The sequence below is a fragment of the Pleurodeles waltl genome, chromosome 3_1 (assembly GCF_031143425.1).
Source record: "Pleurodeles waltl isolate 20211129_DDA chromosome 3_1, aPleWal1.hap1.20221129, whole genome shotgun sequence".
NCBI lineage: Eukaryota > Metazoa > Chordata > Amphibia > Caudata > Salamandridae > Pleurodeles > Pleurodeles waltl.
This window is the reverse complement of record NC_090440.1, coordinates 872,142,090-872,163,809: the sequence shown is the minus strand read 5'-3', so window position 1 is coordinate 872,163,809 and position 21,720 is coordinate 872,142,090. Positions and strand designations below refer to the sequence as shown.

At 44.3% G+C, this 21,720-nt stretch overlaps 1 protein-coding gene across 2 annotated transcripts in view; it reads right to left on the bottom strand.

Annotated features, from left to right (window-relative positions):
- The window catches only part of LOC138284719 (protein argonaute-1), a 316,972-nt gene that overhangs the window by 266,630 nt on the left and 28,622 nt on the right, over nt 1-21,720 (bottom strand). For both annotated transcript variants that reach the window (XM_069223832.1, XM_069223833.1), the window contains exon 2: nt 11,084-11,267. In XM_069223832.1, the coding sequence (XP_069079933.1) occupies nt 11,084-11,267 (184 nt within the window). The remainder of the gene's footprint in view (nt 1-11,083; nt 11,268-21,720) is intronic.

Here is a 21,720-nt window from a genome sequence, read left to right as displayed (position 1 = left end):
ACATAAACAAAGAAAACACATGCATTCAAGAGTAGTAGTGAATGGTTAGTTTGTTAAGCATTGTTAGAACTGCCATAAATAATTAGTAACAATTAGCTTAAAGGTTAAGGAGAACCAGTGATGTGATTTTGCAACAAGTATGCAATTGCCAACCTTACTGATTAACCTCTCATAATAAGTATTGTTCAATTTACTATATAAGTGGCTGTCCGTGAAGCAGCAAATTGAGACCAGCTGTTTACCTGTATGGAGGTAGCTATTCTCCCTGCTGTGCTTTGCCTTGCCAGGAGTCCTGTCTTTTTTATTTTAAGTTTCATTTCAACATTAGGCAAGACCAAAGGCCAGGCCTACTATGGTGATCTCTTAAAATGCCATGTCTCAAAACACCTGCCTACATTCTTGTGTAATGGTCATCCACCCTTAGTGACATATTGGCTTTAAAATGTCCTTTTCATACAAAATGTCAGACTTACCGTCTTTGTCAAGTGTTTGCAATACACAGATCAGTAGTATAGCATCTTACATAACTTGCCCAAATAATTTGGCCTATAGTCTTTGTCTTGTCCCCATCACCAACTCAGGCCTATCATATAAGGCATAGGATTTCTCGCAAGAGAGGCAACGGCCAAACACTCAGCAAAATTACTAATACATAAACAATTATAGTTGGCGAAGCAATATACAACCTGTCTTAAGGTCTAACAATATTTAGTATAGTGTAACTCTCCTTATCCCAAGTTTTTATCACAACACCAAACTCCTTGCTTACTATTTGCTTAAATTGATATGGAAGATTAACAAAACACCATTCTACAACCTTTTACACAGTATATTATACACAGTATATTAAAAATCAACCCTTATTGTTCTTAATAAAAGCATTTAACAATAAGTTTGCATTACTACCTTTATCAGAGCCTTTTATAATGTCCAGATGCTACATATGGCATTTAGCATAGCTTTTTCCAAAAAACCTTATACCCTTCACCTCGGGCCTGTTTCCACAACAAACTAAAGCCTCCTGTACTGCACATAAATTGGCAAACATAGGCCACAGTCATAAATTTACAAATATATACGAAATTCCAGTTTGCAAAACAATACACAACCCATCTGAAAAGTGCCTAACAAGGATTATCACATTGCAAGTCTTGAGCTTCAAGTGATTATCATTGGGTACAACAAACACCAAAGTCCATGCAACAAAGTATCTGTTAATAAAAAGGTGTAATGACAATTCAACCTTAAATGTCTAATGGTGTTAAATGCTGTACAGAATAAGGTGGTCAGGCTTGCTACCTTTGTTGTATTCTTCATAATAAAATGATCAGACCTGTGCCACTTGACATACATTTTCCCTAAGACCCTCTCAGGCCTGCAGCCTTTATCATTGGAGTGTCACCATCACCAGCTCATGTCTACTGAATTCTGCATACATTTTCCCCCACAAGGAAAATCTTATACATAGGGTCGGAAAAGTATAAACCTACACACAAATTGCAGTTGGATAAAACAATATTTATCACCCACCCTTAAAGGGTTAACAAGGATTATCAACGTGCAAATCTTCTACCCGCAGTTGTCAGCGGGAAACCAACACCAAAGCCTTTGCCTTCTACAGTAATTTGTGAGAATTCATATAATGTAATACCAGTAATAACAATCCACCATTAAAAGTATATTGGATTTATCCTGATTTGCATAATAATTAAGCCGATGTACTGTGTTGGTTGTACATTTTCAAAGCAAAGAGATTAGATTTGTGGACTCTGACATAACTTTTTCAAATGAACCAATCAGACCTCACTGGCTTGTCACCATAACCAACTCATGCCTACTGTACGGTGCATACGCTTTCCGGTAAAGAAACTATTGGCATGCAATTATACTGTAATCTGTGAGATTCCCTGTAAGAATATACCTTTTAACGAGCTTTAACAGAGTGTTATGAAAATACACCCTCAAATGCCTGACTTTAACATCTGCTTGACATAATAAATATGTAATTCCTACTGCCTTTGTTGTAACTTCTCATAATAAACGGATCAGTAGAACGTGAACTGATACAACAACAAAAGTGGAGAGGGGCAGTCCGGCAGTACATAAAAGCACTCCCCAGACACTACTTTCTGTCAGGAGATGCACCTCTGGAGGATGAAGTGGCCACTTCAGCTATACCAGGTTAATCATTCAGGCTTTACCTGAAGTTCCTGAAGTGGAGAAAAGAGTGGATCACCACCCTCTTGCGAAAGGGTAGGATCTCATTTACTCTGATCTGTGACCAAGATTCAGAATGGAGCCTGCAATGTATGGAAGGAAAGGTAGACCAACATTCATCCTTTTAATGACATGCTGAATAAAAGGCCAGTGAACCATATTTAAGCCTTCCTTGAAGTCCACAGACATCAATGTTGTTGCACCTTGCAACCCACTGGATCTCCCCCAATGTTACACGTCAAAACAGCAGTGATGGGTGCTCCTACCTTTGCATAAAGCCATTCTGGTCATGGCAGCCCAGGGCTCACATTATTCTGGTTTATCATGAGTCTGGTAACAAAAATCTTCAGCACATCGGCTTCAGGTGTGGTATTAAGAGAAAGGCATACTTTTTAAAGAATTCTTGTGGAATTCTGTTTGGGCAAGAGGTATTGTCCAACTGCATTCTCAAATAGCTTGCTGGATCTCTGTCTGTTAGGGAGAGGTCCAGCTCTGCCCAGACATAATTTGATAAGGTGAATATGAGAAGGTGTTGGGCTTTGGATGGACATGTTCCACCTGTGTGTGTGTTTGGGGGGCAAGGGGGCTGGGTTGTTCATAGCTTTTTGCAATAGTGTGCAATTATCAATGCTTTTGGTTCACTTTGGATAGCTAGCTACCCTTTGCTATTGTGCATGGAGGGAACAATCTTGTCCTTGACCACTTATTTAGCCAGCCAGCAAAGTAGTTTACTTACCTTGTCCCCGGATTCATAAATTCTGTTCAGACAGATGATACAGGAATCCCCTGCCGTGTCGAGCATTTTTTTTTTGTTCAGCATGAACTTATTCGCCTCAGGTTGTCTAAGAGTACAGTCTGTGTGAGTATTTACTAGTTGGGATTCTAAGTTGGCAGTCTTCTCCGCTAGCATGTATATTTTGCATTCCCTTTGAGGAAGGACATTGCCCGCCCTTGGAAAACTATTTTAAATCCTTCTTAAAGAATGGTGGGAGAAGATTCCAAGCCAGAGTTAAGTTTAAAGTATTCAGAAATCTCTTCTATTAGGCCCTATTCCAGCATATAGTGTTAATTCTTTCAGCGAGTGGTATGATAATCTACTCGCAAATATACACAATTTTAATAGGTCACTCGTTTCTGCAGCTGGAAAAAACATGTTTGAAAGAAGAAGTAGGGAGGGGGCTGAGTAATAGGTGTACTGTCTAACCCATGCAACTTTGGCATGTGTCACTGAGCCTCAGCGATGCTGCCAATTTCAACAATGCCACAGTTCTGGCTGCTGTAGCAGCATTATTCACCTCAAACATTGGGCTCATGATAGACTTGTAGACACCCAATGATTGTCATCCCACGTCAGGAGACAAGCAACACATCAAATACAACAATTGGGCCCTTCCAGCAAGTCAGAGCGGTCATATACACTGATAGTTGTCTACAGGCTTCCCTTCAACAATGCTGTAATTACTACATAGCGACACAAATCATCTGTGCGGACGTCTGGACTCAGGAACATGAATTGTTGTGTGCACCTGGAACTTTAGCCTTTATCCTGATGACTGATCAGCTCTCATGCAAAATGGCTATTGCTGGTCCCTAGCACCATGACACTTACCACCCAATCATCAATTGCCTCTCTCATAAGGTGAAGTCTCAAACAACGGGGACCTTAACCTTCATAACAAGATCACCAGTCAGCCCCACCTTAAAAGTTCATTCCCAGAGCCTGTGCTATGATGTTTACAGTAGAGAAGTGGTGTAAAGTGCTGTCTCAAGCACCAGGTGTTTACCACAAAATCACCCAATGCCTCTCCAGCAAGATGCTATTTAAAGTAACTACATCCATGACTGTCGCTAACTCTCCCTTAAAAGTTTGGTTTCCATGGTCTGCCTCTGTGAAGTTTGTTGCCAGTCACCTAATGGAGTCAGGCTTGGTCTTTTACCCAGGAAGTGATCTAGCAGAGAAGCGTGTAGAATGCAACAGGTTTTAATAGGAAAAGATGCTCATAAATACCAAGAATTGCAGAGCAAGATGAATTCTGAATAGCGCCAGAGTGCCTTGTGGGACTATTAAACTGCTATGTGGTTTAGGGTGTAACCAGGCAGCTAACACAGTGGACACAAGTTTGGAGAGATCGGCTTGACAAATGTGAGATCTGGTGGTTGACGCACAAAGAAGTGCCCATCGGCAGTTGAAGATCCTCCCAGAAGAATCATTATGTGATTGGGAAAGCCACTAAAGTTTTAATTTCATTGAAAACTTTTTATTTACCCAAATTTAGTAAGTTAATCCTGCTTAGCTTTTCTTTTCTTTCTTCTTAGTAAGTTTACCATGCCACAGTACCTTTGGGTGGACCTTGCACTGTATAAATTATATTAAATAATAAAGAAAAAACAATAAAATTGCCATAGTCGATTACCTGGTAAACCTGACATTGCTGTTCTGAAAGCTGCCCCTTGACTCTTCCACCCGAAACAGTGAACTAAAGACTCCTGAGTCATGGCTTAAAAGCTGAACCATACTAGAAGTTACAGGGCTGCTCCTGTGGTGTTGGTGTGGCAGAGAATCAAGGTCTCCCAATTATTTTGACGCTGGAGAGATGACCCCGCCTTGGAGATCAGATGGAATGAGACTTTGCTCTGTGATAGAGACTCCAGACATACAAAATGGAAAAATGTCACGTCCCAAAGAATAAACAACAATTTTCTGCAGGGTCAGGTAAAGGCAAGAGATCATTGCTTTATTTGGCGGTGTCAGAAAGTTAAGGAGTTCTTCTGACAGGCATCTGGTAGAGAGGGAGTGGTGAATATGGGCAACTACGGCCAACTGGGAAATAGTAAGAGGAGTGGGGAGAAGCCTTGACAAATTCTTTGTGGTGACTGCTCTGCAAGATTAAAAGAGAACTGATTTACAACTAATTGCGAAGAAATAAGTGTTAACACCATGTGGCCAAGGCGAGGGGAGGGGAGATCGTAGGGGCATGTAGGCAAAAGTGGAAACAATGCGTTATAAGTATTGTATAGAAGAGAACATCTTCTGTTATTGTAAATAGTTATATATATATATGTGAATATCAGCATAACATAGAGACATAGAGTATGGGTTAAATATGTACATAATTCTTGCCCAGGTAGTGATAGTAGTATGTTACGTTCACCCTAGAATGTTGGGACTTTGGAACTACCGGGAGCTTGCTATAGAATGTTGAAGGGTTTTGAGCAGTGGCCTGTTAGGAGTTGAGGAATAAACATCTTTTCTCTGAGTTACCTGTGTGATTACTACAGGATAATTAGTCAGAGGTAAGTGCAGCAGCTGCGGCCAGGGGTACTGAGAAGGGAAAAATGTGTAAACTGCCTCACCACACCATAACCTGCAGGGTTCAACAAGTCAACAGCGGCCAACCAAGGAGATCAAAAGACAAAAGACAACTTACTATGCAGGTAGATCTTGGGAGAAATCAGCATACAACAAGATACCTGACATGGTATTAGAGTCAACTGTGGGAAACTTTAACAGCAGCAAAGCCTTCAAATCACGGGATGAGAGAAAAAGGGACATGGATCGTCTGGGGAAACTTGTAACCTCAATTTCAAAGAGTTCCTAGGAACAGCCTGATGGACGCCTCAACCAGATAATGGAGGAGCTATGCGACCTGTTGCTTTAATGTGCCTGCTAGACATAGAATGTCAGAGTAAAGTGACAAGAGCAGCAAGGGCACACATCCAATCTTGTCCGACAGAGGTGCTCAAATTGTTAGCGGTTTCAGTTACGTGACTTTTGTACTTGACTGAAACTGCCAATCCTCCCATTAATCTGTACCCACAATTACATGTTTTCCCGCCCCTTGCGGTTTTCTTGTATGCAGCCCAACTAAAAACTTTCTTACTAACACCCCAACCTCCTGTCACATTTTACTTAGTCCAATCTCCCTCTTTCATTCTGTCTACGTCCCATTCTTGGTTACTGGCTCCTATTAAAGTCTGTAGCTTCATTGATAAAACAGCATGGCACACTTCTTGCTATGGAGAGCACTTGTAAGGCAGGGTTGCTCATTGTATATCTTTCTGGAAGCATGGACTGTGGAATACAAACTGGGCGTTGTTTTAACATGTAGCAGGTGACTGAATCACTGTTAAGCTGACGTTTGATCACTGAATCTTCAGAATGCCCTGTGTGTTTAAGTATCTATCAAACTTGTTAAACAATTAATAAACATTTAAAATTTAAAAAAAATTGTGAACAGATTCATAATTTTCCATCACACAGGAGTTTCAGGAGCTGTATGACCAGTGGTTAATTTGTTAATTTGTGCCTGTGGTTGCATGTTGTGGGTAGTGGCACTCACCTTTAAAAACAGTACTTATTCTTCATCATAAGATTTTGACCCAAACAAAGCGAGAGAGGGGAGCAGTCACGGGAGAAAGGAGGAGAAAGAGGAAGGATGGAAAACAGTCACAGAGTGAAAAAGGAGGGTGAAGAAAAACATGAAAGAGTAAAAGAAAGACAGGAAGTGCAGGAAGAAAGGTCAGGTGGCAGAGGAGGCAAGTAGGGCATTAAGTAGTGCTGATGGCTAGATCCTAAGACAAACATTTCATTATGTACAACAATGTTTCAGATCACATTAATCCCTCTTTCAGATAGCTATTGGAAAATGACATTTATTGTCATTTTGTAAGTTCTGGAAGAAAGGAGCAGGAATTCAGGAGAGGGCATAAGTTAAAACAAGAACTTTCATCCTTGTCTGAACCATCAATCCATAAACCCAGGCCTCGAAAAATCATTAAAATGTTACTGGATCTGCAGGTCAAGTGACTTGAATAATCTACTCGACCTAACTGTAATGTGCTTGACCCATAAATGGGTCTCAAATTGTGTGATACTAGGCAAATATTTTAGTTTACAGAGTCGCCTTTTTCTTCATTCTTACATACGAGTGCAGCTTCAAATCTGTGAGATCAGCATTTCTGCTATACAAAAAACTCTTTTGTTTGATTAAATAGACTAAATGTTTGCTCCATACATAATAAGAATCTTGCATATAGGGACACATCACTCATGACTTGCCTCTTCGTTTACTAATAGCATTGCCACCAGGGCGGGAATGTTTCTCAGTTTATGTTTAAACACTCACTTTTTAATGAATATATTCTAATAAATATATTAGTGAAGCATGATGTCTTAGCACATTGTCATTTTCAGGCAGCAAATTTCCAAGAAATGTCCAAAAACCTACCCACTAACTTGCAGCTTGATTGATAGAACTACATAGTGTATTAACAACAATCTGTGAAAACTGGGTTAGAGAAAACATATTTATCCTTTGCACATCACCAAGTAAAGTGTTCTGATTTATTTTCAACCTATTAAAACAGTTTTTTCATCACACAGAAGTTCAAAAAATGGGCTTTCACAACTACCAAAATATATCTTGAAATGTTTGTACAGTTCATTTAGTTGCTTGAATGTTGTGTGTTAAGAAAAACCTGACAAGCTACAGCCTTTCATTTTACACTCCGTGTACAGCCTGTCAGATAGTTTACCTTGCAAAATCCTGGAGCTCTGCAGTCAGAAGGAAAATGAATTATAAGAAAACAAACTGACTTTCGACCTTGGTTTCTAAACGCAGAGCAAATGTGGCAAAACCAAGATTTAAAGGTGTCTTTATCCCTTCTTCACTTTCTGGAGGGACAGAACACCTGTTCTTTGTCACTTCGCCAGAAGGGGCAAGCAGGTCCTAAAAATAGCTGGACGGGATAAAATATGACTCTGTTTAGAGAGTAGATTTTTCAAGGCCTGAAACCCGCATCAAGGATAATCATGACATCCCTTTCAGCTAAGTAACAATGCTGCAGCTGTTGATAGAAGAAAGGGGCCGTGAAAGTAGTCCAGTCCAGATGGATTTGTAAAGTGCGGCTAATCACTTGTGAGGGTATCCAGGCATTGAGAGATGGTGCTGCTGAGGCTCATTTGAATAACAAGGTCTTAAGTCTTCTTCTGAATTTTAGCAAGGAGGATGAGGTCCAGAGGTGAAATGGGAGGTTGTCGCAAGCTTTCGCAGCGAGGTGGGTGAAGGAGCATCCTCCTGTGTTGCTGCAACATATGCGGGTTGTGTGAGTGAGGACGAGGGATGCGAAGCACAGGTGTCTGGATGGGAGATGGAAATTGTGTTGGTGGTTGATGTACTCTGGTCCCAGGTTTTGGAAGGCTTTGAAGGCGTGGATCAACATTTTGAACTGGCATCTTTTCTGCATCGGAGCCAGAGAAGTTCTTGAGGTGGGGGTGATGTGGATCTGCTTGGGGAGGCCAAGGACAAGCCTGGCTGCCAAGTTCTTTACTGTCTGTAGTCTCTTGAGGAGTTGCGCGATGATACCAGCGTAATGGGCATTGCCATAGTCCAGTCAGCAGGTGATATGGGCTTGTGTGACGGTGCAACTGGTGTCGATGAGGATCCACTTAAAAATCTTGCGGACCAAGTGAAGGGTGAGTCAGCAGGAGGAGGAGACTGCATTGATCTGTTTTGTCATGGTAAGCTTATTGTCCAGGATGAAGCCAAGGTTACAGGCATGGCCGGTCAGTGTTGGAGGGGGTCCTAGTTCAGGGGCTGCCCATGCGTCCCTACATGGGGAGGTGTTTCCGAAGATTAGTACTTCTGTCTTGTCTGTGATGAGTTGGAGGCAGCTGGTTCTCATCCAGTCAGTTATGTTCATCATACAATTGCAGGCTTTTGTTTGTGTGGCGTTGGGGGTCTTCCGATAATGAGCAGATGAGCTGGGTGTCGTTGACGTAGGATATTACGCTTAGTTCATATGATCTTACGATGTGGACAAAGGAGTCATGTAGGTGTTGAATAAAGGGTGGCTGATGGTTGAACCTTGAGGGGTTCTGCAGATGTTCTTGGGTTCTGAGGTGAGGGGCGGGAGGCATATTCTCTGGATCCTCCCATAGAAGAAGGAGGCGATCCACTTGAGGGGGTTTCCTCTGATTCCGATGAAGTATAGTCTTTTGATCAGGATGTTAAGCGATACAGTATTAAATGCTGCTGATAGGTCAAGTAGGATCAGGGCTGCTGTTTTTCCTTTGTCAATTAGTGATCTGATGATGTCCATGGCAGCCAGCAGGGCGGTTTTGGTGCTGTTTTTGGTGTGGAATCCTTATTAGGAGGTGTCCAGAAGATTTTGGTTCTCCAGGTGTTCTGTGAGTTGGCGGTTGATGGCCTCCTCGAGGACCTTTGCAGGGAAGGGAAGCAGAGAGAGATGGGGTGGTAGTTCTTGAGTTGTTTGGGGTCGATGAATGGTTTCTTGAGTGAGGGCTTGACTTTTAAGTGCTTCCATTCATCAAGGAAAGTGGCGTGGTGATTGTTTTGTTGAGGATGGTGGTGAGCTTGCTGCCAATAGTCTTGCTTCCTAGGTTAAAGAAGTGGTGGGGCAAAGGTTCCTGAGTACACCCGAGCGTACGGAGCTCCTGATGGCCGTGGTGTCTTGCATAGTGAGCTGGTTCCAGGTGTTGAGTGGGTGGGAGTGTTCTTAGATTGTGGGGTCGAGTTGGCTGGGGAAGTCAGTGGGTTGGGGTTCTAAGTTCCTGTAGACTGTGGCAATCTTGTTGTGGAAGAAGTCCACCAGGGAGTCGCAGAGTCCTTGTAAGAGGGCGATGGTGCTTTCAGTAGCGGATGGGCTGGAGAACCCTCTGACGATGTTGAAGAGTTCCTTGCTGTGGTTGGACATTGCTTCGATGCGGCCGGCCAGAGTGATTCTTTTCAGGAGTTGGTGGTATTGTTTGAGGGCGGTTTTGTGAGTGTTTCGGTACCTGGGTTCTTTGCTGGTGCGCCATCTCCTTCAAGTTGTTTGCAGGTACTCTTTGAGGGTCTTAGCTCAGTTATGTTCCACCTGGCTTGCTTGGAGTATCTTTTGGATTTGTTTGGCTTGTAGGGGGCAACTATGTTGGTGCAGTCTGTGATCCAGGTGGAGGAGTTCCTGACTGCCTGTTCGAGGTTGGTAGCTGTATGTGGGCAGGAGGTGTTGAGGGCGTCATTCCATTGGCTCTCTGTGATCTTGTTCCAGCTACGGTGTGAAGTGTTGGGTGGTTTGGGGGAGGTGTCGGGAAGTCCGGTGATGGTGAAATGAACAATGGTGTGGTCCGTCCACGGGAGCTCGGTGACAGAGTATTTGATCTGTTGCTGGCTCAAAAGCTCAGGTTGAGTGTGTGCCCTGTGATGTGGGGATATCCTGAGCACTCGGGTGAGGCCGATGTTGTTCATGCTTCCAAAGAAGTTGGTAGTGTTGTTATCGTTACAGTTGTCGAACTGAAAGTTGAGGTCTACGAGCAAGATTTAATTTTCTGATTCTAAGGTGAGCGGGGTGATGAAATCGGGAATGGCGTTGCAGAAGCTGGGGCGAGGTCCTGGGGGTCTGTAGGCAAGGGTGGCTCTGATGGTGGTTTTGTTGTTGATCCGGAGTTGGAAGTTGAGGTGCTTCCATGATCAGATGGCAACTGAAAGAGTGCCTGCTGGAAAGAACGGCATGACTCCACATTTTATATAGATAATGACAATACAAGGGCCACTAGGCTCATCTACTTTGCACAATTATTGTCACACTGAAATCTTTGAGGTTTTACCATGGTCACAAACAGGTCTCTACAATGATGACTTTACTAACTGGCCTATATTTCTATTTTAAAGATTAGATGTACAAAGCAAATAAGGGTCCTCTAAATGTCTAGCACTGTAGGTTTAAAGAGTTGGTGCTACAGTGTGTTCTAGACCTAATTTCACCAATCCTCCAATGCTGAGAATGTAGTGCCAGCAATTAACTTTCAATGCCACATTTAATCCCACAATGTACTCTCACCACCTTGCATTCCCAAGAGCCTTACCTGTTGACTCTGCGTGGGCACTTGTCAGGCTTAATGTCCACTTCATAGTGGTAAACGTCGATCTTGGGAATGTCAACCTCAAAGTAATTGGCCAGCAACTTGATAGGCTTTCCGACTGTGCCTATCCCGGGACGACGTGGTGCCTGGAATACCTGCTGCAGGGGTGGCAGGTAGGTGCCCACCGCTGAGGAGGAGAAAAGAAGGATGATTTCAAAAGCGTGCAAAGAGAAAATAATTCGAAGTCAGACTGTTCTATATTGCAAATGGGAGATTTCCCCACATGGCCCCATGATGGGCCAGAGGGGCTGGGCAAGACTCCTTCAGATACAGTATGTAGGAAGCTGGCTCTGTATATACTATATGAAAATGGGATATAGTGTGCACAGAGTCCGGGGGTTCCCCAGAAGCTTAACAGAGCCTAAGTAGATAATACTAATGCTCTCGTTTGTGGTAGTGTGGCTGAGCAGCTAGGCTTATCAGGGGGTAATGCAAACCATTCGTTGTACACACACAGACAATATAATAAGCACACTCCGGACCAATGTTTTTTATATAGCAAAAATATATTTTCTTAAATTTATTTTTAGAACCACAAGAGATTCAAGTTGCAGGTAAGTACCTTAAATGTTTCGTTTTTCACACAGGTATCAACAGTACTTTGTTTGAAATAAGTAAGTAATACAGTTTTTGAAATACTGGCAATAATCTGTTTAAAAAATGGACACTGCAATTTTCTGAAATAGTTCCTGGGGGGATGTAAAGTTAGATCGGTTTACAGGTAAGTACAAAACTTACAGTTTCAGTCTCTGGTTTTTAGTAAGTTCACCGGTTGGGGTTCAAGTTAACCCCAAACACCCACCACCAGCAACATGGGGCGGGAGGGTGCAGAGGTCAAAGTCAAGTAATTTTAACATGGGCTCCTATCCAGAAAGTGAGTACTCAAAATCAAGCCTGCCTGCAGGTAAGTACCCGGGGGTCGGAGGGCAGATCAGGAGGTATGAAGAAGCACTGGAGAGGCCACATGTAGGCACCAAACACACACCTTCAGCGGCACAGGGGCGGCCTGGTGCAGGGTGCAAACAGAAGTCAGGTTTCCAATGCTGATCTATGAGGAGACCCCGGAGATCACTCAGAAGTTGCAGGCGAGGTCCAGGGGGGTGTCTCGGGCATACCACCAGTTGGACAAGGAGGAGGGCCGCCCACTGAACGTAGATGCGCCAGGTGTCGGTTTCTCCAAGGCCTGGGGGCTGCGGGTGCAGTGTGTCTTTAGGTGTCGGATTTCTTCGTCCAGAGCTTAGCGGTCGGGGGGTCCTCGGGATTCACTCTGCAGGTGTCGTCGTGGAGGGGTGGGCACTGGCCCGTAATCACCTGGGGACCATCTCTCGTTGGGTGGGCCTCCTGGATACGGACATTAGGTGCACAGGGGTCAGGACTCACGCATCTGGAGTGAGATGGGAGTCCTTGGTTGTAGGTTTTTCTTAGACAGAGCCGCTGTCCTCTGGAGTTCTTGGTTCTTTTGGGTGCAGGGCAGTCCTCTGGAGTTGGGCAGTGTCACTGGTCCCACTGGACGCGTCGCTGGTCTTTTGCAGGTATTTGAGGCAGTAAACAGGCCGGTAGGGCTGGGGCCAAAGCAGTTGTCATTTTCCTTCTTCTCTACTGGGGGTTTCAGCTAAGCAATCCTTCTTCTTCTTGTCAGGTCGCCAGGAATCTTGTGAGCTGGGTTCGGGGAGGCCCTTCAATCCTAGATTTAGGGAGGTTTTAGGGGTCAGAGGGCAGTAGCCAAAGGCTACTGTCCTTGAGGGTGGCTACAACCTCCTTGTGCCCACTCCCTTTGGGGAGGGGGGCAGAAATCTAATCCTACTGGTCCCTGTCCTCCAAACCAAGATGGAGGATTTTGCAGGGAGGGTGGAATCACCTCAGCTCTGGACACCTTAGAGGTGTGGTCCTGGCTGGGGGGGTCACTCCTCCCTGTTTTTCCTAATTTTCCTGCCGGAATTGCTGCCAAAAGTGGGGCTTAGTCCGGGGTTGGGCATCTCCACTAGCTAGAGTGCCCTGGGGCACTGTAATCCGAGGCTTGAGCCTTTGAGGCTAACCGCCAGGTGTTTCAGCTCCTGTAGGGGGGAGGTGTGAAGGACAGGCTTTGTTTCGGACCACAGAGTGCACAATGGCACTCACTCCATGTGGTCAGAAACATGTCTGAAAGTGGCAGACTGGCACAGGTTGGTCAGTCCTACACTAGCAGTTTGGTTAACATACAGATGCCTTTTGTGTGCATTTTTTCAATAAATCCCACACCGGCATCAGTGTGGGTTTATTGTGCTGAGAAGTTTGATACCAATATTCAGTGAAGCCATTATGGAGCTGTGGAGTTCGTAATGACAAACTTCCAGACCATATACTTAATATGGCCACACTTCACTTATAATACCTAAGATCGGATGTAGACACTGTAGGGGCATATTGCTCATGCAGCTATGCCCTCACCTGTGGTATAGTGCACCCTGCCTTAGGGCTGTACGGTCTGCTAGAGGGTTGACTTACCTATGCCACAGGCAGTGGTTTGTGGGCAGGTCACTTTACAAAATCCTGAAACTCTGCAGTCAGAGAAGTCCACTGACTTCTGATCTCTTTCGCTGTGCACAGAGCAAATATGACAAGATAAAAAGAAGAGTTAAAGGCATTTTACTACTCCTTCTCTTTCCGAAAGAACAGAACACCTGTTCTTTGTCAACTCGCAATGATGTGCCAAGATGTTTGCAAAGCATTATAGGTAAGAAAATGTGTACTGATCAAAGGAAGCCACACCATTTTAATTTCCTGAGGACTCTTGTTGTCAGAAATGCCCAAGGTTGGTGGAGTTCCTTAAGTTCCTTAAGTAACCTTGTGGCCAAACACTTTTAAAAAAAAAAGCTTAAAACATTAGAGGCAACTGTGGGTGATTAGCTGTCGGTAAGACATGTGATGGGCATGCCCCCAACAGGAGGTCAAAAAGACTTTGGAGATGTTGTTTCTGGAAATGGGTTACTGCCGGTCAAAAGAGACCTTGGACAGTAATCTGTAGACTCTCCTAGGCCTGCAAAATGGGAGGCAGGCCTACTCCACTGTGGCTGTGAGTAACTTTCAATCTAAGAGGCTAGAGGATGCCCATCTAAGCAGCAGACGGTGTTGGGAGCAAGAAGCAGACGGTGTTGGGAGCATGAATGGCATATTCGGAAGTTATGTAATGCAATTCATAGAGTTGGCCACTTGAATGATGGGCATGATGCTGGGTTTTAAAACCTGTGGGTCTAGAAACGAATTATGATAGTTACATTTGGCAGCGTATACTTTAATCGCCAAAATAATGCACTATTGTTGACTGCAGTCTTGTGGCTTGAAAAAGCAATAAAACAGGCTGTAGAAAATAGACTGACATGATGTGGTGGCCCAAAGTCAAGAGGGGCCCCTGCCGGTCAAAAAAGTGTTTTGGCTGTAGGTAGTGGATATAGTAATTGCACATACCGGAAAGACCCTGTTCAGATGAAATCAAATATCTTTTTTTCCAGGGGTCTTTCTGCCAACCCTTGTAAAAATGCAGGGATTAAGCCCCCAAGCGGCATGGGGAGGGGGCAGAAAGACGTTGTGGGCCCAAGAGATGGAGGGAGGCTGCCTATTACCAGTATCTGCCACCCTATACCGTTTGCCACAAAACAAAGTAGGTGGCAATTATCGGGGTTTTTGGTCCTGTAGGGGAAAGGCAGATTAGGGGGGTGCCCTTTCTGCTCATACAACCTGGGAGGACAGAAAACAAAGTGTGGCCCCCTGGGTGGAGGGGTGTGGCTCAATACCATATTGGGTCAGTCCCTCTATCCCATACATTACACAAGAAAAAGTAATCCTAGGGGCTTTCTGTCCCCTGTGTGTGCAGAGACTGGGGTATCTTCCTCAAACTCCATTCCTGACGGGAAGAAAGACTGTTTTTTCCCCTGGGATGGACTTAATGCCAAGATGGAGAGGTGCCGCCAAAAAGATCCTGGTGTGTATTTCTTTCTGCCAATAGGGAAGGCAGGCACGGAGCAAGCCTTCACTCGGTCCACGCCAGGAGACTTAATATGGAGTCTTGGGAGTGAGAGGAGCATGTTGCAGTGCGTGGAAGAGCACTGCCCCCTTATAATATCTATCAAATATTTAGTGAGAGGAAGCCTTCTCCGGGGTCGCTCTCCTGGGACGAACGCCTAATAGGGATCCACTAGGGAGGGATTCCGGTGTAAAGGGGTGAGTCTCCCTTTTTTGTAGGTACCGCTCCCACTGAAATTGATGAGCTGTGCCCCATGCATATATCGTAACAAAGGCAGTCGAACCTGAAGGGCTCGTTTTAGTTTCGCTTCCAACGCTGCTAGTCGTTCAAAAAACAAAAAAACGGTTTTCCCACCATTGAAACCCAAAGGGAGGGTTGAGAGGGGAAACCCTCCTCTGTGAGCAACAGGCAAATTTCAAGTCACTGATACTGGGAGGAGCTGGAGTGGCGTTATTGCTGAAGATATGATACCGAGGACGCATTCATCAAGTTCATATCACCGAAGGGCGCCCGTACCAGTCAGAATGCAGCATTTTCTACACTGTAGACCAAACAGCTGTAGTCACACGGCCGAACAGCGACATCACAGCACAAGTCATTAAACGCCAGTTGACAGGAAGTAACCCGCCTTCATCTAAATGCTTAAAACGCAGTTCCTGGATCCAAGCGCTGGGATAGGCCAAGGGTAAAGCGTCGGTTATAAACCTCTGAAGATACTCTGCATTTTAGGCTGGAAGTCCCTGGGGACCCCCTAGTTCTGGCTACTTACATTTTTGTCGACAAAATTTCTTGTTCCCATGCAAGACAATAGGGTGCCTTTGTAAGGCTACGCGGAGCCTTTTGTGCACTTGTGAACAATGAGCTTTTCAAGGCCGTGACACCAGCTCCTCTGTCTGAAATGTATCTGGAGGCATGGGGTCAAGACTCGACCTTGCTCTGGGAACCCCCAACCTCAACCCCAGTTGGCCTTCTTTGTGGCACACGTGGGCACAAGAAACACTGCCTCGAATTAGTTATACACGGTGTAATACAGACTGAGCAAATACTTTGCGCTGCCTTAACAGAAGATATTATCCTCAGGCCCGGTGCTACCCGTGAATAATAAAATGTTGAGTCAGTCCTGCAAGGATTTCAACACATGACCTGTAGGTTACATAACGTTTCAGCAGTAGGATAGGTATATAAATTATTATCGGGAGCCATGGTTCTCCCTGGAGTGTTTCACAGTTAAAAAAAATAGTATAAGGCCTGCCATGCGCCTGTCCCATGATGACAACGGAGACTACTAAACAAGCACCAGTCACACAAGTGCGCTATTGCCTTTCTATCGGTCAATCACAATAATTAAGGAGCAAAAAAGGTAGTTCAGTCCGTTTGTTAGCATTTTGAAGGGGGTGAAAACCCAAAGTATATATTTAACATTTTCACCACTGGAACCCAGGTTATATTTTGAGCTAGAAATTGACGTAAATGAAAATATTTTTTTCAACCCGACATTTACGTCCGTTCAAGAAGGGCGTACTGTACAGTGCCTTCTGTACTGCACAGCAGCGGATGTCATGGATTTGGGTCCTAGAGCGGTGCAGGTGATAGCTTAGGTACAACAGAGAACTCTGCATCTCTTACTTTTTACGTGCGAGTGCAAAGCGCTCCATCCCGTGTTGTAATCTCTCTTTGGGCTTCAAGCCACGCCCATGTCACGTCAGTCTCTTTCATTGGTTCCTGGGCTTGCCTTTTAAAATCTGCCTCCTTTCATTAGTGAAAGGCATGTATAAGTCATGCATTTTCTGGTGTTTAGCCCTCCTCGAGCGCAGCGACCAAGTACTGAAAACATACGAGGCTCCATGTTTTCCGTCCGGTTTCTGGACTACTTTTCGCAGCACGATCTCGCTGGGCAGAAGTCGAGCGCTTTCATTACATCGACCCTGTTACATAGTTCATTGCACTTTTGCCGGTTACGTAGATCATGGCACTTTTGCCAGTTACATCAATAATTGCACTTTTGCAGATAGGTTTCACTACGAGTGAACTTTTATTTCCCTTTGTGTGTCTGCTTTGCACTGATGGCGGCCGTCAGCTCGCTTATGTGAAACTTTTACTTCTCAGTTTATATGGCAAGAAAAGTCCAGTTAGTTATGTGAAACTGTTTTATTTTCATTTTCAATTTATGTGGCAAGAAAAGTCAGTTTGGGAGTTTACGATGCTAATTGCTGTAGCTCAAGCAAACGCGAGACCGGTTGCATTGCAAATGCTTCTTAAGTCTGACATTAGGTAAGACCTTTTGATTTTAATACAATATGCTATACATACATAGGGAGTAGCAGCATGCTCTGTTCACCCACCGGTCTGTTGGTGTCTTTCAAATTTCTTGTTCTGCCCTCTACAGCATGCAAAATGGGGGACAGCGTCAGCCCACTAACGTACCTCTCTGTGAACCACTTATGCACGAAAATAATCCGTAGTCCCCTTGTAATTTTTTACAAAAAATATTCACAAACATTAGCAAAACAAATCGTCTGCAGCAAATTCCAGTCCTATTGGCTTCGACAGTTCTTATTCTCTGTTGGGATTAATACAAGGAAGCATAGCATTTATCCGGTGGGCTGCTTCTAGCAATGATTCCAAGAACGTACCTCCCTAGAATGACATCTGAATAACTTCCCTATATTTACACTATCATACCACTTTATTTTGAAACCATTAGAGCCCTTATGGTGCCATCATACCTCTCTGTTGCGATACTATCATACCATCCTAATGTAACATCAAACCATCATTGACTGGCATAATCATTCTGCCATACAGTGACATCACCATATCTCCACATAGTGGCATCATTATGCCTTTACTTAGTGGCATCATCATACATCGTTAATGCACAGAAACATGGCAGTGCACAAAGTTAGCTTCAATTACTACCATCTCCAAAGATGCACAATCTATTTGTCTCTGCTTTTTATTAATGCACTATGGCTGAAACCATGATTTACTCTTTCGGCTCTTGCTCGAGAAACAAAAGGCAGTCTCTGGTGGCCGAAATAAACCCAGCAATAGGATAAAAGTCCCCAGACTTCTAGTGTTCTTTAATGGTAAAGATACCTGGTCGAAACCTTCTGTGTTCTTTAATGGTAAGGATACCCGGTGGGAGGACACCTGGTGTATTTTGATCAGGAGCATTTCTACTTACGCCTGTCACGGGGTTAATCCATAGGATTTGCTTTTTTGTACCCGCTGTGGGCGTAGAGTGGTAGAGACTCACTGTGGACCATACTTGAGTTTTGGTGCACACAAATGTGTTTACTCCTAGACTGCTAAAAAGTAATGCAATATTTCACACCAGTTAAGTGTTATATCAAGAGAAATTCAGTGAGACCATAGGACTGTTTTTTTCACAAAGAATCTCACCTCACATCACAAAAATCCTTGTTACAACATAGGTTGAAATCAGGAAAAAAGTCCCCTCACAATCATTTGTTTGACTAGGTCAAGGGACTCTGTCGCCAGACTCTTGCTTTTTTAGCAGGAAAATGGTACAATGCCAAAACAAGATTTTGACTGCTATTTCCTTGTAATTCGAGTTTGGCCTTAATGTCTGTCAGTCAGGTGACTATGTCTACAAGTGAGCGTATATTGACCCATTTCGACGCTTACAAATTATTTATGGACTCTTCATCTGGATTACTCGTGTACCGTATAACGGTGAAGTTGAAGAGATGGTATGTCTTTCTAAACACTCTGATGTGCTTTTATTCTCCGGTGATTAACCTTGCTGCACAGGCTCAAGACCTCATTAAGCTCATCAGGCACCCCTTTGGTAGCACAGAGTGGGAACTTCATATTCTTCGTCTTGCATGTCAAAAACGGAACTCCTCAAGTTAAAAACCTAATTCATGCACAATCACATTCCGGTCCTGACTTATCAAAAAACATATTGCTATCTGCATCAGAACGGGTCAGAAAGTCAGACATATATGCTGCTTCCTGAGTTGTTGGTGGGGGGGGGGGGGAGAGCAGGGGCAGTGCTATTTTTCACCAAATGGAGTCTATAGCCGGTGGACAAAGTCTAAGACAATGCCACACTTTTAATCAGCTGCAGCAAGAACACTAACATTTCACACATCAACCACAAGCTCGCACTTTTGCCCTATTTAGTGACATTTAACTTCTATTAGATGAAATCTCCACGCCCCACTCTCTTCGGTTACATAATAATAAAAGATATCTACATCAAAATTCCCTATAGAATCATTATACGTCCATTTACTCAACTCCTTCTTTCCTTTAAAGTTACACGTCTGCTCTCTCCGTTATCTTGGGCACGCCCCTTAACTTCACAATTCCTCTACTTGCACAGCATTAGCATCTTGTCTATTGTCAGCGGCCAGCTGCAGTGCTACTTGATCAGTTAAGGGACTTCTCCGGTGCACAGACCCAACTAAGTTGATCACAAGCAGTGCTTGTGCCAACATTGCCAATCAGAATGTCCAGGTTATGAGGTTGATCTTGCTCATATATATGTTGCAGTGGACATATGGCCCGCTTTCCACCACCACTGCGCCAAATCACAAGACCTGTACACTCCTGCGCAAAGGACAGAGGTTCCAGAAGCAGCAGCCTGATTAATAAACAAGGCTCTGCTAGACTCCTTGTTTGCATTTGATAAGTGTGCAAATTAAGGACCACCCAAGACAAACATGACTGGGGCCTATGACAGTCAGTCACAGAGCAGGACTTCAAAAGCGTAACTGAAGCAGTCCCTCAAATCTCTCTTGGTTGTCTGACCACATATATAAAGCAGATTATCCTTTGGGGAGAGAACGTGAAAGGTGCCCCTGATGTTGAACCATGAGAGGGGGCAGGCTGGTGATGTGTTCCACCATTTGAGTGGCACCTTAGGTAGCCAATGTTAGGGTGCCCTTGCAAGATGGGCTGGCTCTGACAGAGTGGAGCCCTGGAGAAAGAAAAAAATACCATGACTCAGCAGAGTGAGGGATGTATTCTAATGTGGTTTGCCTGATCTGAAGGGCGGGCAAATACCAATTAACATCGTCATGACCTACTAGAAACCCTGAAATTAATAATTCACTTTTCAAGACTCATATCTGGACAAAATCTATTGAATTGTTTGCACCCCTCCAATCCCTGCAGTCAGTTTTCAGGTACTCTGATGTTACATAGGACGACAAATAAAAATGAATATATAAATATGTCAAAAGTAAAATGTAGACTAGATGGCTCATCACAAGATGAATGGTCAGCTCTATTAAAGTATGAAAGGGACGTATTTTAAAAGAGTTCTACTCCAAGAGTTTCCATTTTCTCTACTACTGGCATCCACAAGCTAATCATACTTCTCAGGCTGTACAGTCTACAAACTAGCATGATTCTATTAATTTTGCAGATTCTTCTTGGAAACACTAATGTACGGTCACAACAGTATTAAACACCGAATATTACTGTCTATAGAACATTTCTCCATGCTCAGCATTTCAGAGCAGGTAGATTTGGGTCAAGTAAGTGGTGTTCTGTTAGTTTCAAACCAGTGTCCTGGAGTTTAAAAGGAGAGAAAGTGGTCATGGATTATGTTCATTTTTCTCACCGAGACCATAGGGGTCTAGAGAACTATTCTAGTCTCAGGACTGACAAAAGCATATCGGACCAGGGTCAGCAAAGCAGTCACCCAAATTCCCAGAAGCTGTAAAACAGGCGCGGCCCGTCCTTTAGGGCGGGGGGGCCACGCCCCCCCACCTTTTGCCTCTCATGAAGAGTGTCTGTCAGGCTGAACAAACGTCAGCCTGACAGACACTCTTCTTGTTCAGGTCAGGCAGCCAGGAGCAGACATGCGCGATTTGCGCTGACTCCTGGCTGCCTGAGCTGAACTTTGCTGGGCTGAGGTGGTCACAGCTCCTGTGGGCGTGACCTCCTCGGCTCAGCAAAGGTGCCTCAAGGCCCTCCCCTGGGTGACGAGGAAAGCGTCACCCATTGACTTCGACCTGGGCACTTCAGGTTTAAGCCCTGAAGCGCCCAGGGCGAGTGTCAATCAGTGACACTTAGTCACAGAGTGGGGTGGGGTCAGCAGTCTCACTGACCCCATCCCACTCTGTGACGAGGCTGGGACTGCTGCCTTCCCTCATTGGCTAACCCAAGGTCAGCCAATGAGGGATGGCAGCAGTCCCAACCCTCCTGGGACCTCCGAGGCTGAAGGTAAGTGCGTGTGTAATGCTTTAAAATGAATGATTGGTGCATGCGTGCATGCTGAATGTTATGAGTGTTGTTAATGGATGTGCGTGTGTGTGTGTGAAAGAATGAGTGTGTGTGATCTTTTAAAATGAATGCTTGGTGCGTGTGTACATGTTTGAATGTTATGAGTGTTAATGGATGTGCGTGCATGTGTTGAAGAATGAGTGTGTGTGAACTTTTAAAATGAATGTTTGGTGCATGCGTGCATGTTTGAATGTTATGAGTGTTGTTAATGGATATGCTTGCATGCGTGACTGTGTGTGAAAGAATGAGTGTGTGTGGGTGTGCCTACCGCCCGCCCCCTCCCTCCCTCCTAAAGCTGCCGGCGCCACTGCTGTAA